The following is a 24026-nucleotide window of genomic DNA, read 5'->3' as shown; positions in this document are numbered from 1 at the left end:
GAGAGAGAGAGAGAGAGAGAGAGAGAGAGAGAGACTCAGAGAGAGAGAGAGAGAGAGAGAGAGAGAGAGAGAGAGAGACTCAGAGAGAGAAAATGAAGAGAGAGAGAAGAGAAAGAGAGACTCAGAGAGAGAACATGAAGAGAGAGAGAGAGAGAGAGAGATTGAGCTGTATTAGTAATCTTATCAAAAGTTGTCAAACTATTTGTTGATTACAAAAAATCGTTAAGTATATTTTGTTGATGAACCACTTCTTAATTGCATAGATCCCGTGATATGAATTTCTTGATCCTCGATACTGAAGACCAAGCCTCAGGAAGAAGTCATTGTATAAGAAATTAATTTTAACTCATTTTGGAGGTATGCGCATGACAACACCCAGTGGCTTTTTCTGTTGGGGACAACTTAGATATTCAAATTTCTGAGATTTGTAGGAATAGGGTTTTTGTTAATTAAGATCCCCTCAAAATATCAATTTGAAAAATTGCGTTTCCCTTTTATAACGCCAGGTAAAAACAAACATCATAACAAAAGAGCTACAGGTATAATAGATTTACGAACATCGACATCCTATGTACATGTATATCGCAGCAGGTCTGTTGTGCCTGGTCTGAAAAAAAATCGGATAGACGACCCGACCTGGGAGCTACAGTGCCTCCCATAGTAAAAAATAACTGCAATTTACGGCGCACAAAAATTGCGCTAGTTTTGGACTGATTATTCTCATTTCCAAATACATTCTGTACAAATATTTGATTCAAGAAAATTCCCCGGCCATTTTACTTCACTGGCTTCTGATATTCTTTGAAACTCCATCACCAGCCCCGTAAAGTGAAGTGGTGCAGTTTGTTGATAGATGTAATGAAATTGGGAACTCTCAAACTTGACGTAAATTAATATACTTCATTTTCCGAGGTCGGTTGGCATGTTTAAAATATAGACTGAGGCAAATAAGGAGACGATATCAGTTGTGAATTGCATGAAAAATTGGTAAATGGTACTATTCTCCTTTGAAAATTTAGATAGCGCCATTAAATTCATCCATATTAAAAAAAAATAATCATATCCCCGCTCTTAAAGATGAAATCCAACCCATCTCGGAACAAAAAAAAATATCTTGATCGTTGTATTATGAGCCATGCAACCCCGAAATTTCTCTCTCTCTCTCTCTCTCTCTCTCTCTCTCTCTCTCTCTCTCTCTCTCTCTCTCTCTCTCTCTCTCTCTCTCTCTCTCTCTCTCTCTCTCTCTCCTCAGTACTGTACGAAACAAACCCACACTGCAAACAAACACTTAACCCGGAAAACCCAGGGTTCTTGTATAAAAGGTTAGGTCCCATACAAACCTGAAAGAACTTTAAATCAACTTGACGGTTGCGAATCGTTTGGCATTATCTTTAGTTTTATGATACATCTGCATGCATGCCTGCACGTGCATAAAGCCGTATTCGTTGAATCGTGTCACACGTAATGAAATTAAAAAAAAAATACATGGAAATCGAAACAAATCGGGACTTCCTGGTTTAAAAAAGTACGACTGAAAGAAACCCACCAAGACTATTTTTTTTTTAGTTACACATGGAATAGTTAACGGACAATGTGTTCTCTAAGAAATTGTGCCAAGGTTTAGCGGACTATCGATTTTTAGGACAAAGATGTCCTACGTTAAAACCGTGTATTGGTCCATTCTATTGCTGACTTTCTATGATGCAGGTAAGTATATTATACACGTAATCATAGATCATGCAGGTGTCGTGTGTATATATTTATTTCTATTTTAGGTTAGTTTGTATTGAGAATTGATCAGGTATTGAATATTATTGGAGCAGTAGAATAATGCATAAAAAATGGCAAAATACTGAAATCATGTAAAAATTCCAAAGATTACATTATATTCTATAACAGGCACTTGACGTGTTCTTTTTTTTAAATTTTTCTCCGAATGAAAAAAAATATACCCATAACCTAGTGTGTTATATGGTAGGGTGATGATAAAAAAATATTTCTAAAGCATAACGAGAAAAGTAAAAGACGTTAGATAGCTGTGCATACAAACATGTAGAATTCACAAAATCAAAAATGTCGAGAGAAGAAAACTGTAAAACAACAAAAGCTCTAACTTCAAAGATTCAATTCATTTAACTCTTTTTATCGTTGAAAAAAATTCGCTTCCATTTTCTGGAATACAATATATGTACATACATTTGGGTCAATTCATTGTGAATTACATGTAGTTACAAAAAAAATTTCGCAGCCTAATCTATGAGATTATATTATCATACATTAATTTTACAAAATGTGAAGATGTTTGATTTTTTACCCACGTAAAAATACGAAATCACATGATATAAAGAAGCACATTACAGTACACCCCACCTTCCCCACTTGTTTCTCGTAACAAAACATTTTTTTCTGTAAGTAATCAACATTAAATTACATTATATTAAATCAACATGTAGGAAATTGAATTTCGAAGAAACTGCCCCCCCCCCCCCACTCCCCGCCATATTCTAAAACGAAGCTTTAGCCTGATACATTGTAAATACGTGTACGATATCATTATGTAATACATATACAATTCTGTATTTTAAGGTATCACTTATTTTTAACAAGTAAATGTAATAATGACGGGTGTACATTACAACAAGTTCATATTACACGAGGAAGTTAAAATCGGAATTTATGTTCGTTATTATCTATGGCCTATCGCGGCTTCCTAAAGTCAGTTATTTAAAACACTACAACCATTTTAAAAAGAAGCCCGATAGCTTTATTTGTCGAATATCAAAAGGTAAAGGCCTGTATCCTTCCATTTAATTTATATCAACCCCACAGAGTCATTCGATTGGTGGAACCTCACATAGAAAGGAAACATCTTCAAAGTTTGGAGTGTATTCAGCAGTTCAAAAGCTTTACCAAAATACACCTTTTCTGTTAAAGAACCTTTTAATACAATTAATATCAATAATGGGAGAAAATTTAAATAAATCTCCATAGACTTTCAATTTTTAAAAACCCAACTATATGTACATAGAGGGAGGGGGGGGGGGGGGCTTTTTATTGCCAGTAAGTGATTTTAGCAATCTTAAGATGGTAGGTGAGAAAAAAATCATAGTTTCCGCTGCTAGTTATGAAGCCGCTTTATTAATTTATGAATCACAAAACGCCCTATCGATTAACTTTAAATTCGGTGCAATTTCATAAACCTGTAGGCACCTTTCATTTACTAGATCTTGACCTTAAGGAAGGCCCAAAAACTTACGCGTCTTTACGAAAACGAGCCCAAGATATCTCAGATCTTACGACGACATTTGTTGTTTGTACCAAATAAAGGTATTACATGTATTAATTAACGGGTACATGTAATAAGATTAATCAAGATATGTAGCAAACAAAAGCGTTCCAAAACGATAATTATGTTCAATTCCTGGAAAAAACATTTTGGTACATGTGAAAATAGCGCTGTAAATTAGAGGATGAAGAATATGAATGCAGGTCAAATCTTTCACGTGATGATCTGTCCTATACTTAAATTCAGAATTTTAAAAATCAAAAACTTGCTATGACAGTTGCATAAAACTTCCACCATTTGCATGATTTCCCCTGACTTTCTACGTGTATGTACCCTGTTCGTACTCACGTCTTTAAAACATCGACAAAACAAGGTGGCAATACTAAATACATGTACTTCTAAACACCACTGTAAACTTTACATTTTTAATATTTGAATTTGGAAATCAGATGCATTACCAACTAGTGGGGTTTTTCGGTAGAATAAAATATCTAGAAAGTATTGCTGAAATTCTTCGTCGTCTGGACTTAAATATTGCAGAACTATACAGTGTGCGTACATGTAACACCCCCCCCCCCCCTCCCCCATGAGAACGAAGCATACAAACCCCGTTCAAAAATTGCTCCGAATACTTGAATTGGGAAAACATTTAATGCTTAAAACAAATAAAAAATTCCAATTCTGATAACACAGAAATACCCCCCCCCCCCCCCCCCATGAGAACGAAGTATTTGAACCCCGTTCAAAAAATGCGCCGAATATTTGAATTGGGAAAACATTTAATGCTTAAAACAAGTAAAAAATTCCAATTCTTAAAACAAAGAAATACGCCCCCCCCCCCCCCCCCCCATGAGAACGAAGCATTTAAACCCCGTTCAAAAATTGCGCCGAATATTTGAATTGGGAAAACATTTAATGCTTAAAACAAGTAAAAAATTCCAATTCTTATAACAAAGAAATAGTATATTTGTCAGACTTCTTCGTATAATTATTCTTATTCTTTTACTTTAGGTGCACAACTACTGCATTTCTGTGAAACTAATGAAAAAGGTTGGTGAATGAAAGCTTTCTTTTTTCGAATTCAGAAATATATATTTGCATGCAAAGAGAATATTAATCAATATAAGAAATGAAATAAATACTCATACGCCTAATTTGTGACGTACATATCTAGAACCAGCGGTTTTATTTATATCTGCTAAATTGTAAGTGACTTAATCCAAAATTAATCAAATTAAATGTATATTAAATATGCTTTCGGTATTAGTTTTTTATCAATGCACCAAAGAGACAGACTAAGATTATGGTTGCAATTGGTTAGCTGAAATTAATTTTGGTAGCCAATATTGCAAAATGGGTTTTGACTGTACCTGTCCATCATTTTTCAAAGTACCTGTGTGTGTGTGTGTGTGTGTGTGTGTGTGTGTGTATATATATATATATATATATATATATATATATATATATATATATATATATATATATATATATATATATATATATATATAAGATATTCTTTATTTCCTCCAAATTAATAGAGAGTATTACATAATCAAATTATAAACTCAAGTGAAAAAAGAACAGAAACAAAACATATTTATATATGTACATATTTTGATAGACATTTATAAATTACGATAATCTATTGCAAAGAAACCTCTGTTTTTATAAAACATAAATGCAACGATTAACATAATCTGCTTCCATTTTGTATATGATATATTTTCAAAAATTGTACTATTGACACATCCCATTAGGGATGAAAACCGTAATTTTGGATCTTGATTTTCAAACAATATTCGTTGACATCAAGAAATTTTAAAATGTTTTCAAACATAATTTCTCTGTCTTCTAAAAGATTATAACAGCTTAAATCAACTGAAGGTGCATATAATAGCTATTTATATCCTTATAACATAACGGACTAGGTTTGCATGTACAGTTTTCATTGATGAAACTTGTACTGATCAACAGTCGTATTGAGGGTTCTTCTTTAGCAATCTGCTGAAGATTATTAGGGCACAAATTCGTATGTATTCTATTAAAAAAAGAGAGTTCAGGGTTTACACAGAGAGAGCTATGCCATTGTTTTTCTTCCTCTGCCCAAATTGTTTTGATAACCAATTTTGAATATTCTTTTTTGTTAAAAATAATATTACAGTTGTTAAAAATCATATCGAAGAGCTTATATTTCTTAGCTGTACGTAACAAGTTCTTAGTTGCAAAAAGTTTTTCAGTTACATGAACATCAGAAATAAACCTATAAATCCGATTTTGTAAAGAGTTTTGGTCTGATCGATGTAGTCTCCCTAAAAACAATAAGCAGCATTTATCAATGTAGCCTTGCATGGTCCACAGTCCAATATTTGAGATGCTGGAGAGCAACGGAGAAAATTTGGAATATCATTGAATGAATCTGGAGAAGTGCCTTTGTACATATTCAAAGAGTTGCATGTCGGTGAGTGTCAGTGACGACCATTTCACAGTAGAGGAGCCATATTTTGGCAGACACAACTGGATGAATGTAGGAGTTATTAACACCACTAGAGTATATTGAGTGGATTTTTGATCTTGCAGTTTTGCACACTCGTTCGGTTAGCTTGTCAGTTTTCATTTTTGCTTGTAGAAGGCAGCCAGCATAAACAGTGTTATCAGACATAGGAATTTCACTACCAAATAATCTAATACTATAGGAAACAGAACATTTTTGTGTCTTTGAAAAAACAATAAAGGCACTTTTACTTGGACAGTAATGAAGTTTCCAAGTATATGCATATTTTTCTACTTCATTTAGTAAACATTGTAAAGATCTTGGCGAGTTGGTCATTAAAACAGTATCATCCGCTAGTAAAATACCTGGTATGTGTAATTATGTAAATCAGAAAAAATCAATGCAAAACATGTACTGCAGGTAACAATAATTAAATATACGTTTTATTCGTAGTAACATGTTAACATTTTTTTTAAACTCATTCTTTGCATTTTCAAAAACGTTGACAGATCCGTGCGAAGTTGCCAACGAAACGGTGCCCTTTGAACCGGAAGCGCGGTACGTTAACTGTGATCAACCCAGTGGTACCCAGTATTGTGACCGTTATATAGTCCCTGGATGGTACCGATACAGTGAGAGGATGTGGGATCAGTGCCCAAGTCTTGGAAAATGTGGAGCAGTCTATCCATACTGGCTTAATGGTATGAATAACCCTAATACAAGGAGGCTATGTGGTCAACAAATGGGCCATCAGATCTGCCTGAAGCTTTATCATATGACATCAAAAAAATTATTTAGTAGAGAATTAAAATTGCAAAATTAATATTTCAGCTTTAAAAATTTAATATTTAACTATAGATTTATACAGATTTTTTTTCATTTTAAAGAGAGGAGTCGTCTTAAGATTCTAAACAATATTTTTTTATTATCAATATCATCATATTGTTAAATTATTAAATATAAAGAGGGTTTAATGGACGTGGTTATTTTCAAGACCTGAGCTCTTTATTAAACTACAGGAAAATAATGAAATTGTAAGGCTAAATATATATCTATAAAATTGTCTTTACTAAATAATGTTTTCAAACCAATCATTTAGAGAAAAATGTATAGTGGATCTAATGGATGTTTTATTATATTCACCACTAAGCTTTCTTATAGTATGCCTTTCAAATTAGCAAATGCAAGTTTAAAGACTTAATGAATCCTTATACACTGCAACATTTATTAAGGTACTTTGTGGCAGTTAGAGTTATCTGCCGTTTTACGTAAACTACAAAAACTGTTATCAAATGGTACTAGTAATTGGTAAACGATATAAATTTCTATTTATCGTTATACTAAGCTTGTAATTAGAATATTTTATATTAAAATCTGGGTTTTTTTTTTAAGAGTTTATTATATAATGATTTTCTATAAAATGCAAACTGAATTCCGAGTGCTTTGTAAAACTTAATTAAGGTAAATTGATGATTTTTTTTTAATTAAAAGAGCAAAACAAATATATAATCTTGTAAAAACATAATATGCTATAATTTATAACAATTTTGACTTCTCTAATCGTTATATTTGACCAAGTTATATCCCTTCAAGGTCCTTATTAATCAAAACTGAGAACGTTTTGTCTTAGGTTCAAATAGAGCAAAAACCATATTGAAAATAAACTTAATAATGTCAAAATATTAATACATCTCTATTCGATAGAACTTCCTCAAAATGTGAAAAAACTTATTAAATTTACTGCATAAAGGGTCCGTACTGAAAACTTTTCAAAAACTACACGATAGAGCATTATGCGGTCAGTAAATTACTCTTTAGTTCTACCTGAAATTTTTTAATATGATTGTTTTATGAATAAAAAAAAGTATTCAGTTGCGGGTCTGTAGCTCCTGGTCTGAAACAAATCCGAAGGACTACCTAGAAGCTACATAGCCTTAGCTTGCAATTAACAAATCACAAAATCTTGAAATTTATAATTTTATGAAATCCTATTAAAAAAGATAGAAATACCTTAGATAATTTTTACTTCTTCTAATCAAGTCCATTTCCTTTTTGAAGTGGTTTTGACTTTTTTGCTGAACAAAATAAGCATGAAAGATCTTACCCAATGTTTTGTGCAAAGGTTGGGTTGAAATCGGTTTTCTAGTTCTGTAAAAGAAGTTAAAAACCTTAAAACTTTACAAAATGGTGGACCGCGGACAAAATTGAAATTTTAGAGATCTGATGGGTCTATTAGGAAACGTAATGTTTCATGAAAGTTTATATTTATGAGTTCTTGTTAATTTTATTGAAGTTTAATAATAGTACATTAAACATCAATATAATAGCTACGTAATAAACATATATCAAATTGTGAAAATTATAGTATAATAATTACATGATTTTAATTTATTTTTCAGGTACTCACCCTACAGAAGTTAATTTAGAGGTACAGAGATCTGTGTGTAAGGTCGGCTTCTCCAGTTGTTGTGAACGTCAAGTGACGATAAAAATACGAAACTGCGGACAGTTCATGGCATACTGTCTTCCCGCTCTTGACTCATGTCCAGAACGCTACTGTTTTGGTAAGTTTGTTGAATTAAACTTTCAGTACTGCTTGGTACGACTTCTTTTTGTCTTTAATCTTTGTACGATGTACAAAAATATTTTTATTTTGTAAAAGTCGTTTTCTAATGTTAATAATAAAGATGTTTTTGACAAAATGAATTGCAAAACTTATTTAAAAAAAACTTTTTATTTAAAATGATAAGGATTGAGTTATTGAGTTATTGAGCACCTAGCTTCCTAAGCAATAAAATGCAATACATTCTTATCGTTTATGTATTACCTATTAAATGCTTCTTTAAGGTGAATCTGGCCCATGTACATCGACAACATCTCAAACAACGACAAACATATTCACCACAGTCAACAACACACCCGTTGCCACAACGGCTTCAACGGCCACAACAAAAGGAAATTCACCGCAACCAATAACAACCACAAACATATTCACCACATTTAACATCACAACCGTTGCCACAACGGCTTCAACGGCCACAACAAAAGGAAACTTACCGCAACCAATAACAACGACAAACATATTCACCACATTTAACAACACATATTTACCGCAACCAATAAGAACGACAACTTACCCGAGAACAACCAAAAATGCAGAAACAGTGACGGATACCGGTTATTCATCACCAGCTACCACAAAATCTACAACACAACTTGTACAAACAGTCGAAGCCGCAACAAATGGTGAAACTCCATCTTTTATTATGTTTAATTTGTTTTTTTAATTCATAATTTTGATAATGAAATTTTTTTTATCAACATTTGATGTTAAGATAGAAATATCATCGCTTTGATACATCAAAGTAGAATGACATATTGAGGAATAATTAGAACTCGTGATACCCTATCATTCTTCAAAAAATTCATGCACTTGGGAACAATTTTAAACAAAATATTTATCCATTAAACAGGTCTGTACTTATTCGTTAAAGTAAACCCATGAAACGTACATCTCACTTAAATTTTTAAACAATGACTATGTCCCAAAAAATTGAATGATCCCTACAGGATAAAACTTAAAAGGGACTTAAATGTACATGTAACTAAAAGGTGACCGTATATCAGGGCTTTGCATATTCAGTCACCTTTCCAGACCTTTCAGTCGACTTTCAGTTGACTTAACAGTTCAGGTTCATCATGTTTTAGCGACAGTGCTACGTACATGTGCAAATGAAGATGTATTATACTTACAGATGGGTCGTCTTCTTCCACGACGGTCATTGTTATGGGCGCTGTGATCGGAATCCTTCTTATTTCAATTATAGTTTTTGGCTCTGTTGTGGTTTTCCGAAAACGGTAAGACAAGTATAACAATATAAAGCAATATATTAAACCTATATTTCTTTTAATTTCATTTTGTTGCAAGAAACTGTTATTATGATAATTTTTTATGTAACATAGACTTTAATGATAAATATAATCTGAATAAATTGTTAGATTTTATCAGAAGAAAGATTTTTCGAATGAGGAATATACAGCTGTATAACAAAATACTTTTGTACAGGACAAGTATACTGCACTTTTCCTTTAATTTGATCCTTTGAATAGTCTCTTCTTTACAAAAAATGAGAGAAGTTAAAAACCACAATCTTATTTGTCATTCAGCAATCAATTGCAGTTTTTCAATAAAAATCCGTCATGGAAATGGCAGCAAATATTGCTTGGAGATTGCATGATTAAATCAAGTTTCAATTAATCTTATTTTTATTGGTATAATTTTTTACAGTTAATGTCATTTGATAAAGAACGACATTTTTGCTATTATGATAATATTTATAAATTAAGAAAAGACTTCAAATTTTGTAAGGTTGACGAGCTTATTTTTATGACATGCATTTCCAACTTTAAAGTACATGTATACCGATTCTAAATACAAACTTTAAACATGTTTGTTTCAAAACATGAATATTGCTCAAGTGTATCGTCTTCAAAAATATATATCAAATTATTTTCTCAATATCTTCTTGAAATAATCATTTAATATATATATTTTTATTTATTTGACAAAGTTACAGAAATAAAGACACTGATGGCAATACATATGAAGAACCTTTTACAACACACCAGGAGAATGCATATGAAACGTCAGCAAATGTTTATACAAACGAGGAAGGGGGATACGAACAACTTCCGGTTGACCAAAATACAAAGTGCGGATATTCGGTTCAATCTGACGATCCATATGATAGTATAGACGATCGAATTCGAAGCGGATTATCTCCTAAAGAAGAAATCATACTGGAAGAAAAATGATATATTACAGAAAAAAAATATCACTGACCGGTCAAATAATTATCTTGTATATCAAAAAACAGATATAAAGTTAATGAAACATCTTATATATCTGTCACATGCGAACTTATTTGTTAATAAACAACAACAAATAGACCATTCACGCATGCATTGGTGAAATTGAACACTGGATAATGATATATCCATAGTTTATAGATGATAAGAACCAAAACATGTTTTAGTTATTTATTAATCAATTGAGTTCAAAAGTTCTAGCGTTAACGGTATAATTTGAATTAGAAATTTATTTTGATGAAGTAAAAAGAGGAACGTTCCTCAGATGACTTGTCAAGATTTCTGTTGCAGTGAAAAGAGGAACGTTCCTCAGATTCTTTGTGAAGATTTCTGTTGAAGTGAAAAGAGGAACGTTCCTCATATTCTTTGTGAAGATTTCTGTTGAAGTGAAAAGAGGAACGTTCCTCAGATGACTTGTCAAGATTTCTGTTGAAGTGAAAAAAGGAACGTTCCTCAGGTGAAATGTAGAGATTTTAGTTTAGGTAAAGAGGAACGTTCCTCTGATGCTTCATAAGTTTTTTTATAAGAATAAGAGGAACGTTACTCATTTTAAATGTCTGTGTAATGCATTTAAATGTCAATGATTCAGGAAAATTCCATGAACTTTGACTTGTAAAGGCTTATTTTTGGCAAACAGGGGTGTAAATGGATGCAGATATGAAAAACGGGGTCCAAAAATAACGGAATTTTGATTTTCCCTTTTTGATTTGGATTGTGTTTTTTACATTTATTTACATGTGGTTCTGTTAAAGCTGTCCATTGATATTTACTTAATCACCTTTCATACGTTTGTATATTTTTATTTCTAAACGTTACTATTTTGTTCTTTGAAAAATAAAATATACAGTTTATAATAAGATTGAAAATTGTAAGACATTATTAGTCAAATTTATGTAATTAGGTCATTTAATTTCTGGAACAGACCTCATACATTTTTTAAGCCTGTCAAATAAAAATAAAAATATTTATTACTATCTCTCAAAGATTATTCAAAGTGAGTGACTTTGAATTTAAATGTATTATCAAAGATTAGAATGAATCTGCTGTTAAATATGTACTGATATTATGCTATTATTTTGACTGTACAATGTACATTATGAAAACCTATAAAATACTAAAAAAAATTCTTTTTGTGTTTTAAATAGATTTCTTAAGCTGTAGTTGAGATGTGTTTATGTTTTAATATAAATATAAGGTGAGCACAAATTTCTATCATTACATGTACAATATGAATATACTTATGTCAACATGATTTGATAGCTGGGCTCTACCTATTAAGGTTAATGCTTGATTATAGGTGAGCTCTACTTTAAATTTCATGAACCAGTTATCATCGATAAGTTAAGGGGGCTAGAGGGTGGCTGCCATTTTAGACAATATTGATCTCCTTTAAAAGAAGAGCTCCATATAAAAATAATGGAAAATGATAAAATTTCATATTAAAATACGTGAAATATTTCTTTATCAAATAGTAGTTGATAGCTTCAGAAATCACATATAAAATTTTCAAATAAATCTGATGGTTTTATATTATATTATATTTTGACCCCCCCCCCCCCAGCCCCCTTAAACTTACTATCCTTAACAATATGTCATAGGTTTGCTCAGATAGTTTATTCTAATTTTCAATTAAAGCTCAGATAGGTTACTTAAACGACAGATCATAGATGAGCTCAAGTAGGCTACATTTACAGGTGTTTATAAGCGAGCTACGGTATTTATCATTAACAAAACGCCATTAGTGAGCTCAGCAATTTTATTGGCCCCATGGTCAAAGTTGATCAGAGATTAGTGTATCACTAAGAAATCAGATACGATTACAACTAAGTTTTTTTTCTTAATTTTGAATCGGAGTTGATTACAACTTAGTTTCATGGATTTTGGAATACAAATACAGTGTAATCACACCATAGTTTATTGACCTTTAGAATATTAGAATTGATCCCATCTTAATTTCAGATCTTTTGAATTAGAGTTAATAGCAAAAGTTCCATAACCTTTGAACAAGAGTTGATCACAGCATCGTTTCATAATCTTTGAATCAGAGTTGAACACTCCTTTGAAACAGAGTTGATCACACCTTAGTTTCTTGACCTTTGAAACAGCGTTGATCACACTTTTGTTTTGTGAACTTTTGAGCGAGTTAATTAGAATTTAGTTTCATGAACTTATGATCAAAGTTGATCAGAGCTTAGTTTCATGAACTTTTGAGCAGGGTTGATCAGAATTTAGTTTCATGAACTTATTATCAGAGTTGATCAGAACTTAGTTTCATGAACTTATGATCAGCGTTGATCATAACTAAGTTTCATGAACTTTAGAGCAGGGTTGATCAGAACTTGGTTCCATGAGCTTTTGAACAGAGTTGATTAGAACTTAAGTTTATGACCCCTGTGACGTAGTGTAAGCTTATAAGTGTTCATCGTCAGATTTGAACAATTTAAAAAAAAAAATTTCCAAAAGATATTAAAAATGATACTTAAAGCAAAACAAACATATGAACAATAATCTCTTTTTTGACTTTGTATTATATCACAAAATATATTTAGTATAGTCAAAGGATATTTCTGATTAAGAGAAATACGAGTTTTTAAGTCCACTCTTATAAATGAAATTCTTGACAAGTTTTTGTTGCATTGAAAAGATTATTTTAATATAGTTTTTTTTTAATTGATAGCACAATTGTATTTGTCTTGGAAAACCGACGAAGTTGCTAAAATTGGAAAAGAAATTAGACATATATCATACATGTACCTTATGTAAATGATTTCCAATATAAAACTACAAATATATAGCACATATCATTTTACCTATTATGTATATCTATAAATTTTTTTCTCAATTTCAATTTTATTATCAAAAGGTTTCAGTTACACACAGAATTATTATTATATCACGATGAAATTAAATTCTTGAGAGTGTGTCTGATGAACTGCACTTTTTTCATTGTACTATTGAGATTTTCGACTTCATTGACATTATGGAAACTGTTGAATGTGTATAAGAATCTGAAATATCCAATTGTGTAAAAAAAATAAAAAAAAAATACTGTCACTCAGATCGTAGGTCTGCTTTATAATTTATTTATTTTTTTTTGATATATAGAAAAAAATTTAAAGATTGATTCACCACATAGTATTTAATTAAATTGATTCTAAAAAAAAATCAATTACTTTTCAAAATAAAGTTCAATCAAATTTTCGTAAAAAAAAGTTTCGAAAAATGCTGATAAGTAAATTGTTTTATCGTCACTTCCTGTTCACTATCATGTCGACAGCCATAGAAATCGTCGCTATTTCCTTTATAGTTGGACGTATACTTTGTAGTTAATGAGTTTTTACACAAAAGGTAAAATCAATAGAATTAATACTGACATGGAAATGCATAAACCTCCGTCAGTCTGGTTACAAATGATACTTCTGTTAATGTTATTCTCAGGAGTTGGGTTTTTTTTTATTGTTTTGTTTTGTTCTGTTTTGATTTATTTTTTGTTAACTGAAACTTCGGTTAAGTTGGTGTTTGATGAATTTTAACCTGAATCGAACATGCAGCATGTGCCTTATTCCTGCCACCTAGTGGTTCATGACACTGTAGGAGGAATCTAACCAGACAGTTATCGTGATGGCGATTTAAAAATAAGCACGAAAATCGTGTTCATTGATAGATAATTTCAGCGGTAATTTTTTTTTTAATTTTCACTTTATAATTATGAAGTGAATACCTTTACTTGACTAAATTTAGAAACATATCGCTTGATATCATTTGTCTAGATGTATTTGGTTTTGAAAATCGAAACGATTTTAGAAATTACGAAACAGGACACCGAAATACCTATGACTTAATCACGAAGCTCACCTAGGGCTCATCTTAGGTAAGTCTTCAATACAAGGGGATATTATAGAGTCTATAGACCATGTTTTTTGTAATAACACCTGAAAAGTAATTAATGTTTGCAGTGAATGACAAACGTAATAAAAAGGAACTTCGAACGAGAAAATGATATCCCTAACAGATCCACGCCAACTGGGTACGTACTTATGGACTCCAAAGATTAAAGAAAGTCAAACCATTGTGCAAGTATGACGAACACAGATTACTGAGTTCCTGAATAACAAATACATGTATAGATGTCCTTTTTTAAAAACCTGTTCATTATTAGGTAAAATATACATGTATAAATATTTTATATACATATTTATTGAATGTTATTATTTTATGCAGGTAAACGGAAAAGCATTGCTGTATGGTTTATATACGATACAACGTTACCATAGAGTTGTTAACTTTATATTGAAAGGCCTAGCTAAAATCGCAAGGTGGACTGGGATTTTGAAGGAGAAGGGATTGGTATAACCAAGTGTAAAATGCTAATATTTGTCGGGGCTATAGAAAGACTTCACGTGGGGTTCCGTTTTTCTAAGACATAACAGAATTACATCATACATTATTCTTCACGGACATTAAGGGCGAATTCGATTATAGAAAAGGCTAGTGCATGAATAAAAAAAACTGTTTTATGATTATTCATTCCTTAACAACGACCAAAGCAAGACTACAACTGTATTTAAATAAACTAGCATGAGTTTAACCCGTTTGTGTTCAAACCATACATTATGGGGAAACAATGCTATAGCTTGGTTTTAAAAACATTCATTAAAGATATACCTGGTAGGTTAGGATGGAAAACATTTTCTTTCAAAAACCAACAGGGACAATTGTGAAATGAATTACATAGACAACAGTTTTTAAATAAATGGTTATTTCAAAGCCTGGGTTTATAGAACTTTATTTATTTTGATAAATGTACAATTTCTTTAATGATTTAATTTTAAGGTGATTGAAATTATAGTCTTATTAAAAATGGACAAAACCATCCAACTCTTTTAATTAACTCTACCATGTTTCGCACCTTTTAATAGTTGTCGAACATATTTTATTCGCGTGAAATTAGGAATTTTTTATATCTTTCTAAACTAGGTATTTTGGGTGGCCAAAAATCATACACAGTTTTAGCACCTGATACTGGTTAACAGTGTTAACAAATCAGAAATATAACGATAAGCTTCTCATCGTTAACCCCAGATCAATTTTACCTAGTAATTAACTCTATATTCTACGGCAAATTTGTCATAAAACCACGTTATGTTTCCTAACAACGCGAAAAACCAATATCACTATTCAGTTTTATGGTCCGTATATTGTAAATATAATTCTCAACACGTAAATAAAAAGACATATGAGAAAAGATATTGTATTTCAAAAGTACCCGTAATCGTGACAGACGAAACGGACATGGCCGTCATATATATTACAATGACGCATGTGTCACGTGGCCAAACTATGTTTGATAAGATGCTGACACTAATAAAACTCAAACTCATACAGTGTTGACGACAGATATTGAAGGATTTAAGCAAAGAAGAATATACTTGGTAAGATGTTCCTTTTCATTTTGATATTTAATGGTTAAGTTTTGCAAACGAGGTTGAAGTGTTAAGGCGTGTACTATGCAAAATATCATTGTGGAAATTATTGATTAAATGGTCTTAAAATCAGAGACAAGCAACAAATGTAATTGAGGCAGACAGAGAGTCCCCATGCTTATTTGGATTATCAACATGTAACAGTGTTACATTCATGTACAATTAGCTGTCATATGAGATACAATGATACTTTTTATAGTTTCATTTAATTTGCTGCATGCACCAGGGGCTGCATTTATCAGTATAAGTGAGTTTTCAATAACAGTAGTGTAGCTTTTATGCTAAACGCCAAATTTTACTATATCAGTAAATATATGATTTCAGCCACTGCATTGTCAAGAATCTGCACAATAAACATGCATACATAATTCTTCTATACTCAGGAACAGCAGAATAACTGTTTTGTGAAATTGAAGAATTTTTACCATCTTAATTTTTTCACTCCAGTTGTTGCATCTATGAAAGTTTGCATTGTATTTTAAATTGTAATTGCACTGTAAACTTCCTCTATCACAGTAGTATGATAATCATTGTTTTTGTTTCTGTTATACTGTGATCCTTTAATCGTTTTATTTTATCACTTCAGATGTTGCATCCATCAGGATCAATATGAACGAGTCTTCTAACAACAGTATGCCAGAATTCCAGACATTGGTTCACTCGGAGAGAGTTGCCAGACTACCCTTTGGAATCCTCCTCCTCGTGTTCTACGCGATAGGGATCATAGGAAACAGTCACGTGATCCACATTTTTCGTAATTTACCAAGAAGGAAGACGCCATCAGAGGCCATTATTCTGGCCCTGGCGATGTTTGACATCGCCACAAATTTAGTGTTCATCTTCAAAGAGTATAATAGAATGAGGTTTGTTCTAGTCGATAACAACGAATTTATTTGCAAACTGTCGAATTTTAGCGGGTTTTCGGCAGGTCTGGCGTCTGCTTTCTTCGTTCTTGTTTTGGCACTGTACAGGTACCGTCGCCTGTTCACTCCAAACACCAAGGAGACAACCGTTCTGTTCACTGTCATAAAATTGCTAGTTTGTTCACTTTTGGCAGCTATTCTTAGCATCCCTGTGCTGTTTGTTATTGGACATCAGAACTTCCATATTGGCGCCTTCACGGTCAAGCGGTGTTGGGTGGACGAAGAACAAGTATATGAGGAGTTACCAACGATTTACTTTATCCTCTTACTTTGTCTTTCTCTTTTTGTTTCCGGTATTTCAGGATTTTGTAACATTCGAATCATATTTGCTTTGAGGAGCTCAAAAATTAATCTTGCGAAGAAAGGGAATGCAGCTGACAAGACAACTGCGCATATTGGGTTGAATGCTGAAACTGTTATTGAGCAAACCGACTTTATTTCTCGTTTAGAAGCTACACAGATAGCCCCAAGTAAATCACCAAAGCCTAACGATTCTTGCAAAACACGACCAGTTTTCGAGAATAAGCCACGACATTCAGATGGCGATTGCGCAAAACAACAATCTACTGCAAAGGAACAACCACATTCGGACGATGAATGCGCGAAACAACAAGCTACCCTGAATGAACCACCTAATTCGGATGGAGGTGCAAAACAACAAGCTTCCTCAAATAAAGCTCCAAATAAGGGTGACGATAATGCAAAACAACAAGCTACCTCAAATGAAGCTGCAAATAAGGGGGACGATGCAAAACAACAAGTTGACTCAAACGAAGCACCGGATATTGGTAATGATAACGCAAAACAACAACCTGCCTCATTGGTACAACAACCAAACACCAATAGTGACGCAAAACAACAACCTACCTTAAATGACCTAAAACAGCAAAATACAAATGAGGAATGTGCTAAACAACAAGCCATACAAATTAAACCAACGAATAGGTCTCATATTGATGCAACAATTTTGGACAATCAAAACAACAAGGATCCAGCTTTTAAGCAAAAAGATGGTTCTCCGTACGGAGAGGAACAGGGAAATGAAAACAATGACCAGATGTCTTATACGAAGAATGGAAAGAAAAACGAAGAGGTAGAACTTCAGAAGAGCATCACTTTCACCGTTACAATATTGATTATTAGCTGTACTATCTTGCTGAGCTACATGCTCTTTCTTGGCTTGTATCTGTTCGTCATTCTGAAAAGGAAGGAACCCAGCTTTGCATTTGTTTCTATTCAGGAAGACACGTTCTATTCTTACGCGACGGATATTGTATCTCTGAATGCAGTCGTCAATCCTTTCGTTTATTTCTTCAGTGATCCCACATACAGGAAATATGTCAAATCTCTCTATATACGAAAAAGAAAACGGTTCGAAGGATCGTTTCGATTGATCAGTTACTGAGTAAGAGAAAGTTAGAGCTCTCTCAAAATTTCAAAAGCTAGGAGTACGAGCAGGATTTTTATTAATACTACCTCCTATTTTACAAATATTGTTTTTTACTTACATTGTAATATCAATTAAACAATTGACACTCCAGCCCCCCCCCCCCCTTCCATAAACACACACACACCTATAAAAAAAATCAAAGTACTGAAAGTACTGAAAAGCGCTAACCTAGCTTGGTTCTAAGAAAATTTACTGTGTGCAAGCGTAGGCGGAAATGAGCCTTATTGAAATTTTGGTTTATGTTTAATGAATATCAATTTAAAGTATCGAAGGCCAGATTTCTTTAAATATGTGTTACTTTCTGAAGATGATGTGAATTAAAGCTGAACACGACTTGTATATGGATACTTGCCTGAAAATGATATGTTAAAATCACAAATTATACCTTTTGAACAGTAATTTATCACAGATTTTGACATTTTCTTGCAAAGAAAAGATTTTATTTTTCTATATTTTAGCTTCTGAATACGCATTATATTTTTTCATCACTGCGTAGCATCCCGTGCTGATGTACGTAAGCCCCGCAGACCAATCATATCTACTCGGCCATTTCCGTCACCCAGATAACTGGTTCCCTATACCTCTTACCAGTTTAAATGATGTATATTTCTGCTCATAGAGGGCAGTTATTCCTTGCACCGGAAATAGAAGTCTAACGACAATAAAGCGCTGAGCTATGCTTAGCGCTTTAAAAAGAAGAAATCGTAGCCTCCACTGATGTTGTACACAACTCTTGTATTTTTCTTTTTTTACGTATGCCTCATCACATTACCGAATTAGTTTTCATAGTACCTAGTATTTGAAAATGTCCACGCCTTTTAGTTAATTGATTGACGATTCATATTTGACTGACTAATTATTCATTACATTTATTGTAACCAATGTTTTACACCGCTGTTCGTGTTTAAAATGTGTATACATGTATTACTAGAGTTTTGAAACCAATTAATTGTATAATTCACTCATTTGTTGTTGTTTTTTATACATACTGCATAAAGACAAATATTCGTTTTCGATTCAATTTTATTTTCACAACAAGCCATACAAATTAAGGTAGCTCCTGCCTTTTAAATTTATCTGAGAAATGCAAGTAAAATTGCTTTTAATCAACTAATAAACATCTCATGAAAAAGAAAAACACAAAAAATGTTGATATAATTAGATTAATTTTACTGTAACAGTCCATCATATACGCATACCCCATATATTCAGTTGTACCTCAATCACTGCTATAAGCATACCTTTACATTTTCAAGTATAAAAAGTTTATAAATTAAAAACCACTGTCCATAGTTTGCAGAATAATGCTCTAATATATCCTTATGACAAAAATTGTGTATATTTATGGATGAGATGCAGCTAGAGAACTTTTTTGACTATTTATACAACATACCCCCCTTAAAAAATCATCAAATCTGAACCAAAAAAATACTTTCAAAACAATTTTTTTAAAAATTTCCTCTGAGCCAAACATTTTAAATTATGTCTAAAAGAAAGACAGACATCTACTGAACACATTAAACAAATAAAACTTATCTATCATCACATTAAATTTTGAGCCACACCCAAAAAACTTTGGGTACCCTATACAACATCATACAGAAAAACATGAGTAAATCGCATATTTATGTCAAAACAGTCTTTACCTGCTCAAAGTTCTCATTACAGCTGTAAAATACAGCATTAGAATAGATTATTTAACATATTAATGTACCTATCAAATTGCTAATGTGAAAGTTACACATGATAATGAAGTCAAATAGTGCGTACATGCCTCGTGTGACGACAGAAGTAAAGGTATTTTTAACTACAGAACTCACTTTAATTAACACAGTTTTGATGACACATGTAAAAATAGCATAAAACATGGGCTCAAATAATCAAAGCTGAACATAAATACCCGGTACATATTATCTGCCTAACAATTGGACAACACATGAAACATGGCATGTCAGACATGGGGACTAGGTGTGCAATCATGTGTAATGTAATCGAAGGTCTAATATAGGCGTTATATAAATAGCTTTCTGATTTGTGTTAAGATTCAAAATTACAAATTTGAAAGATACTGGACAACTTTGCTAATAACAGCTTTTGATTTTGATACTCTTGGTTTCTTAGAGTTTGGTATGTTCTCACAAAACACATTGTGAATCCCGTTCTGGGGATCTCGCTGGTGGATAACCTGCAGTTTTGCCATGGTTAACGAGAGGCTAACAAGTTTCTTCAATGTAACAGAAGAAATAACTTTGCCTTTTACAAGTGGATCCAAAGATTCCTTACAACTGTAATATGACAAATGAAATATGTCATCACTAACACAGTGGGATTTCAGTTTGAGGTTAAACAGGTTCTGAAGAGAAGAAACATCTGCGATGGCATTGTGTGCTTCATAGGTTTCTCCTATCAGCTTCTGAACAAGATTCTGCTGCTTGTAGTTTCCAACATCAGCTTTAGGGAAGGCTTTTCTTGAAAGCTTCAAAGTATCAAGGTATCCAGTGACTGCAGTTTCAAAGGCTTTCAGAAGGTTGTATTTGGACAGCTGGTGTATCAGAACTGGTAAGTCAAAGTTCTGGATATTATGTCCGAGCAAAATGGAATCAGGAAACTGTGAAAGGAACTGGAGAAACCTTTGAAGTCCGTCAGATGCTTGTAATGATTCTACGGCTTTTCCTTTGTGTTTTAAAACACCTCCAATATAAGTAAGACCTGTTTTAATAAAACATTTAGAAATGATAAGTAAATACTTTGTAAGGGACAATCACAAAATTATTTCTGCTCACGATAAATCCTGTATACGAACCTGTTGCTTCAGATGCAGAAATACTGATGTTACAGCATGTTGGTTTCATGTATACATTAAAGCTCTCTGTTCCACAAACACATGCAATCTGGAGGATATCTGAAGTCCTGCCTACAGGTGAAGATAAGGCCTCAAATTTAAGAAAATTCATCGAAGGAAACCTTTACAAAATTGACAAGGGAAAAATGACAAGTCCATATTACACATACCTAGTTCAGTGGTTTCCAGATCAAAAACTATAAACTGACTTCTCTGCAGGCACACTGACTTTGGCATGCTGATGTCCTCCAAATCCACCGACTCCTCTAATCCAATCTTTGAACTATATGTTGCACCTACATTTTTTATCAAATAAATTACTTTCACAAGAAGACAATTATATTTTCAGATTACCTTATTACAATTGAATATAAAATTGTTAATCAAATAAATTACTTTCACAACAAGAATCCAGCTTTTAAGCAAGAAGATGGTTCTCCGTACGGAGAGGAACAGGGAAATGAAAACAATGACCAGATGTCTTATACGAAGAATGGAAAGAAAAATGAAGAGGTAGAACTTCAGAAGAGCATCACTTTCACCGTTGCAATATTGATTATTAGCTGTACTATCTTGCTGAGCTAAATGCTCTTTCTTGGCTTGTATCTGTTCGTCATTCTGAAAAGGAAGGAACCCAGCTTTGCATTTGTTTCTATTCAGGAAGACACGTGGCAAACATGGCGTGTAGATTTCAGTCTGGCTGTTTCTATAGAGCTATGAATTAAGGTCAGACGACACGTTCTTCAATTTTAGATAACTTTTTCCAGGAATTTGTTAATGGTTTACTACTACTTTGACAAGCTTTCTTGCAAAAAATTAGGGTACCTTACCAGGCATTTTTGCAAAATACTACAGTATGGAATTTTCTATATAATCTTCTTGAAAATACACTTGAATTGCTGATATAAAAATAAATACATCTACAGGACAGCGAAATTCACTAAATTAGAAGTATATCTCCGCCGGGACGGGGATTTGAACTCTAGAACCTATACGCATCTGGCAGTGAGTGGCCACGGTTCTAACCACTCGACCATGTACACATATAACCAATTTCAAGTAAATTTTGATCATTTTTAAAGTAATTATAAAAATTAATGTGTTTTATTGGAACTCTTTATTACGAGGAGATACAAAAAAGATTCTCGAGGAACGTGTCGTCTGACCTTAACTCTCAGTTTCCGTAAGAAATAGAGGAAATTATGCTTGGTACATGTAGATGTAAATATATAAACATCGCCAACTTTTATTCCCGAATTTCCTCTAGTTTTTTTTAAACAGTGTACATGTATTTATAATGGGCATTATCCTGTCGTGTCACAAAATATAGGATACGCTTGTGCAACTTGTTGTTGTGGACGAAATATTATAGCTCTGTATATGGGTTTGTTTGTGTGTTAATGTACAGAGGTCTGTAGGCAATATATTATTCTCGATGAACAAATCTAAAGATATTCCAAATAACGGAGCTGATAAAATACATACCAAGTTTTTATTGAGCTTACAATAGAACATATCTAAGAAAAAGACAAAGTGTTATAGAAAAAAAATGTATATTTAGGCTTTTTAATGGTCTAAAAACCTTTTTTTTTTTCCTGAAGCGAGTGACACAAATTATCTGAAGTAAGTTGTTTGTAATTATTCCGTGTTGAAATAAAATTGAGAGAGAGAGAGAGAGAGAGAGAGAGAGAGAGAGAGAGAGAGAGAGAGAGAGAGAGAAACTATAGAGTGATAACTTTCAGACAGACAGACGGACGGACAGACAGACAGATAGACAGACAGACGGACGGATGGATGGACGGACGGACGGACGGACGGACAGAGTTCACGGAAATGATATTCATGAAGTACGTATCTACCTGATTACGAGTTGACTTTTGGATTCTATACCTTCAGTGTAAATGCACTGCTATTTAGTCGACGTAAAATCAAGTAATGATATCGTATATTTCTAATAAGGTGTCCATAAAAAAAAAAACAAGCGTGAACAGCGCGATAATATCGTGAGATTTACGTACGATAAACAGAAATAAAAAACATATTAATCAGGATTATATTGGAAACAGACATTTAGTATACGCACACTGTCAGGGATACCAGGAAACTTTATTATGGAAACATTAGTACTATACGTATTGCACGATTTCGCCTGATAGAAAGTACATTATATAAGCATTAAAAAACTCTTATAGGCTATAGCATAAATTTAATTCCGTATCAGTTTGCTTTATTTTGATATAAAAGACGTAGTAGATACCAGCAGGTTATTGTCTGTTTCTATTGTTGATTAATTTGTTATTAGAAACTATGTTACACAACAACTTTTTTTTAAATTTTTAATTTAATTGTATATACATGTGCGACTTTTTTGTGTGAAAAAAGTTATTTTTTAAAAAATCTTTATATGGAAAGATCAGGTTAACGCACTAAATTTTAATTGAAATTGATGTTAACAAATTCATGTAATATGTAAAATCCGCGTATCAATAAAACAAATATAATTATTTTTACTTTCAATTCTTTTTTTTGTGTGGGTTGAACAGTTTGTGTCAATAAATCTGTTCTTTTGGCATGAAGAGTTACCTAATTGTACAACTAACACAATCGCAACCTCTCGGGCCTTTCCTACAAAAACAACTAATGCGTGCAAGACAAAACCACTTTTTTTTATTATTAAAACTT

The 24026-nt window shown here is 32.6% G+C and overlaps 3 protein-coding genes across 3 annotated transcripts in view; 1 reads left to right on the top strand and 2 right to left on the bottom strand.

Annotated features, from left to right (window-relative positions):
- The window catches only part of LOC128162947 (uncharacterized), a 59855-nt gene that overhangs the window by 12272 nt on the left and 23557 nt on the right, over positions 1–24026 (bottom strand). The gene's annotated exons all lie outside the window — the stretch shown is intronic.
- Positions 1342–19484, top strand: LOC128162950 (uncharacterized). Its single transcript, XM_052826384.1, has 8 exons — positions 1342–1707; positions 4298–4336; positions 6287–6478; positions 8177–8341; positions 8625–9023; positions 9533–9635; positions 10349–10555; positions 16711–19484. The coding sequence occupies exons 1-8, from the start codon at positions 1650–1652 to the stop codon at positions 18455–18457; spliced, it is 2910 nt and encodes a 969-aa protein (XP_052682344.1). The 5' UTR covers positions 1342–1649; the 3' UTR covers positions 18458–19484.
- LOC128162949 (protein PML-like) lies at positions 19563–21685 on the bottom strand. The gene is made up of 2 exons (XM_052826383.1): positions 21306–21685; positions 19563–21211 (listed from the first exon to the last, which is right to left on the bottom strand). The coding sequence occupies exons 1-2, from the start codon at positions 21454–21456 to the stop codon at positions 20553–20555; spliced, it is 810 nt and encodes a 269-aa protein (XP_052682343.1). The 5' UTR covers positions 21457–21685; the 3' UTR covers positions 19563–20552.

Source organism: Crassostrea angulata, chromosome 9 (genome assembly GCF_025612915.1).
Source record: "Crassostrea angulata isolate pt1a10 chromosome 9, ASM2561291v2, whole genome shotgun sequence".
Classification (NCBI taxonomy): Eukaryota; Metazoa; Mollusca; class Bivalvia; order Ostreida; family Ostreidae; genus Magallana; species Magallana angulata.
This window is presented reverse-complemented; position numbering and strand designations above follow the sequence as displayed.

Coding starts and splice junctions, on each gene's coding strand:
- LOC128162950 (XM_052826384.1), top strand. CDS start 1,650: ATGTCCTACGTTAAAACCGTGTATTGGTCCATTCTATTGCTGACTTTC. Junction 1,708..4,297: donor GCTGACTTTCTATGATGCAG/GTAAGTATATTA, acceptor CTTTTACTTTAG/GTGCACAACTACTGCATTTC. Junction 8,342..8,624: donor TCCAGAACGCTACTGTTTTG/GTAAGTTTGTTG, acceptor TGCTTCTTTAAG/GTGAATCTGGCCCATGTACA.
- LOC128162949 (XM_052826383.1), bottom strand. CDS start 21,456: ATGAATTTTCTTAAATTTGAGGCCTTATCTTCACCTGTAGGCAGGACT. Junction 21,212..21,305: donor TTCTGCATCTGAAGCAACAG/GTTCGTATACAG, acceptor TTATTAAAACAG/GTCTTACTTATATTGGAGGT.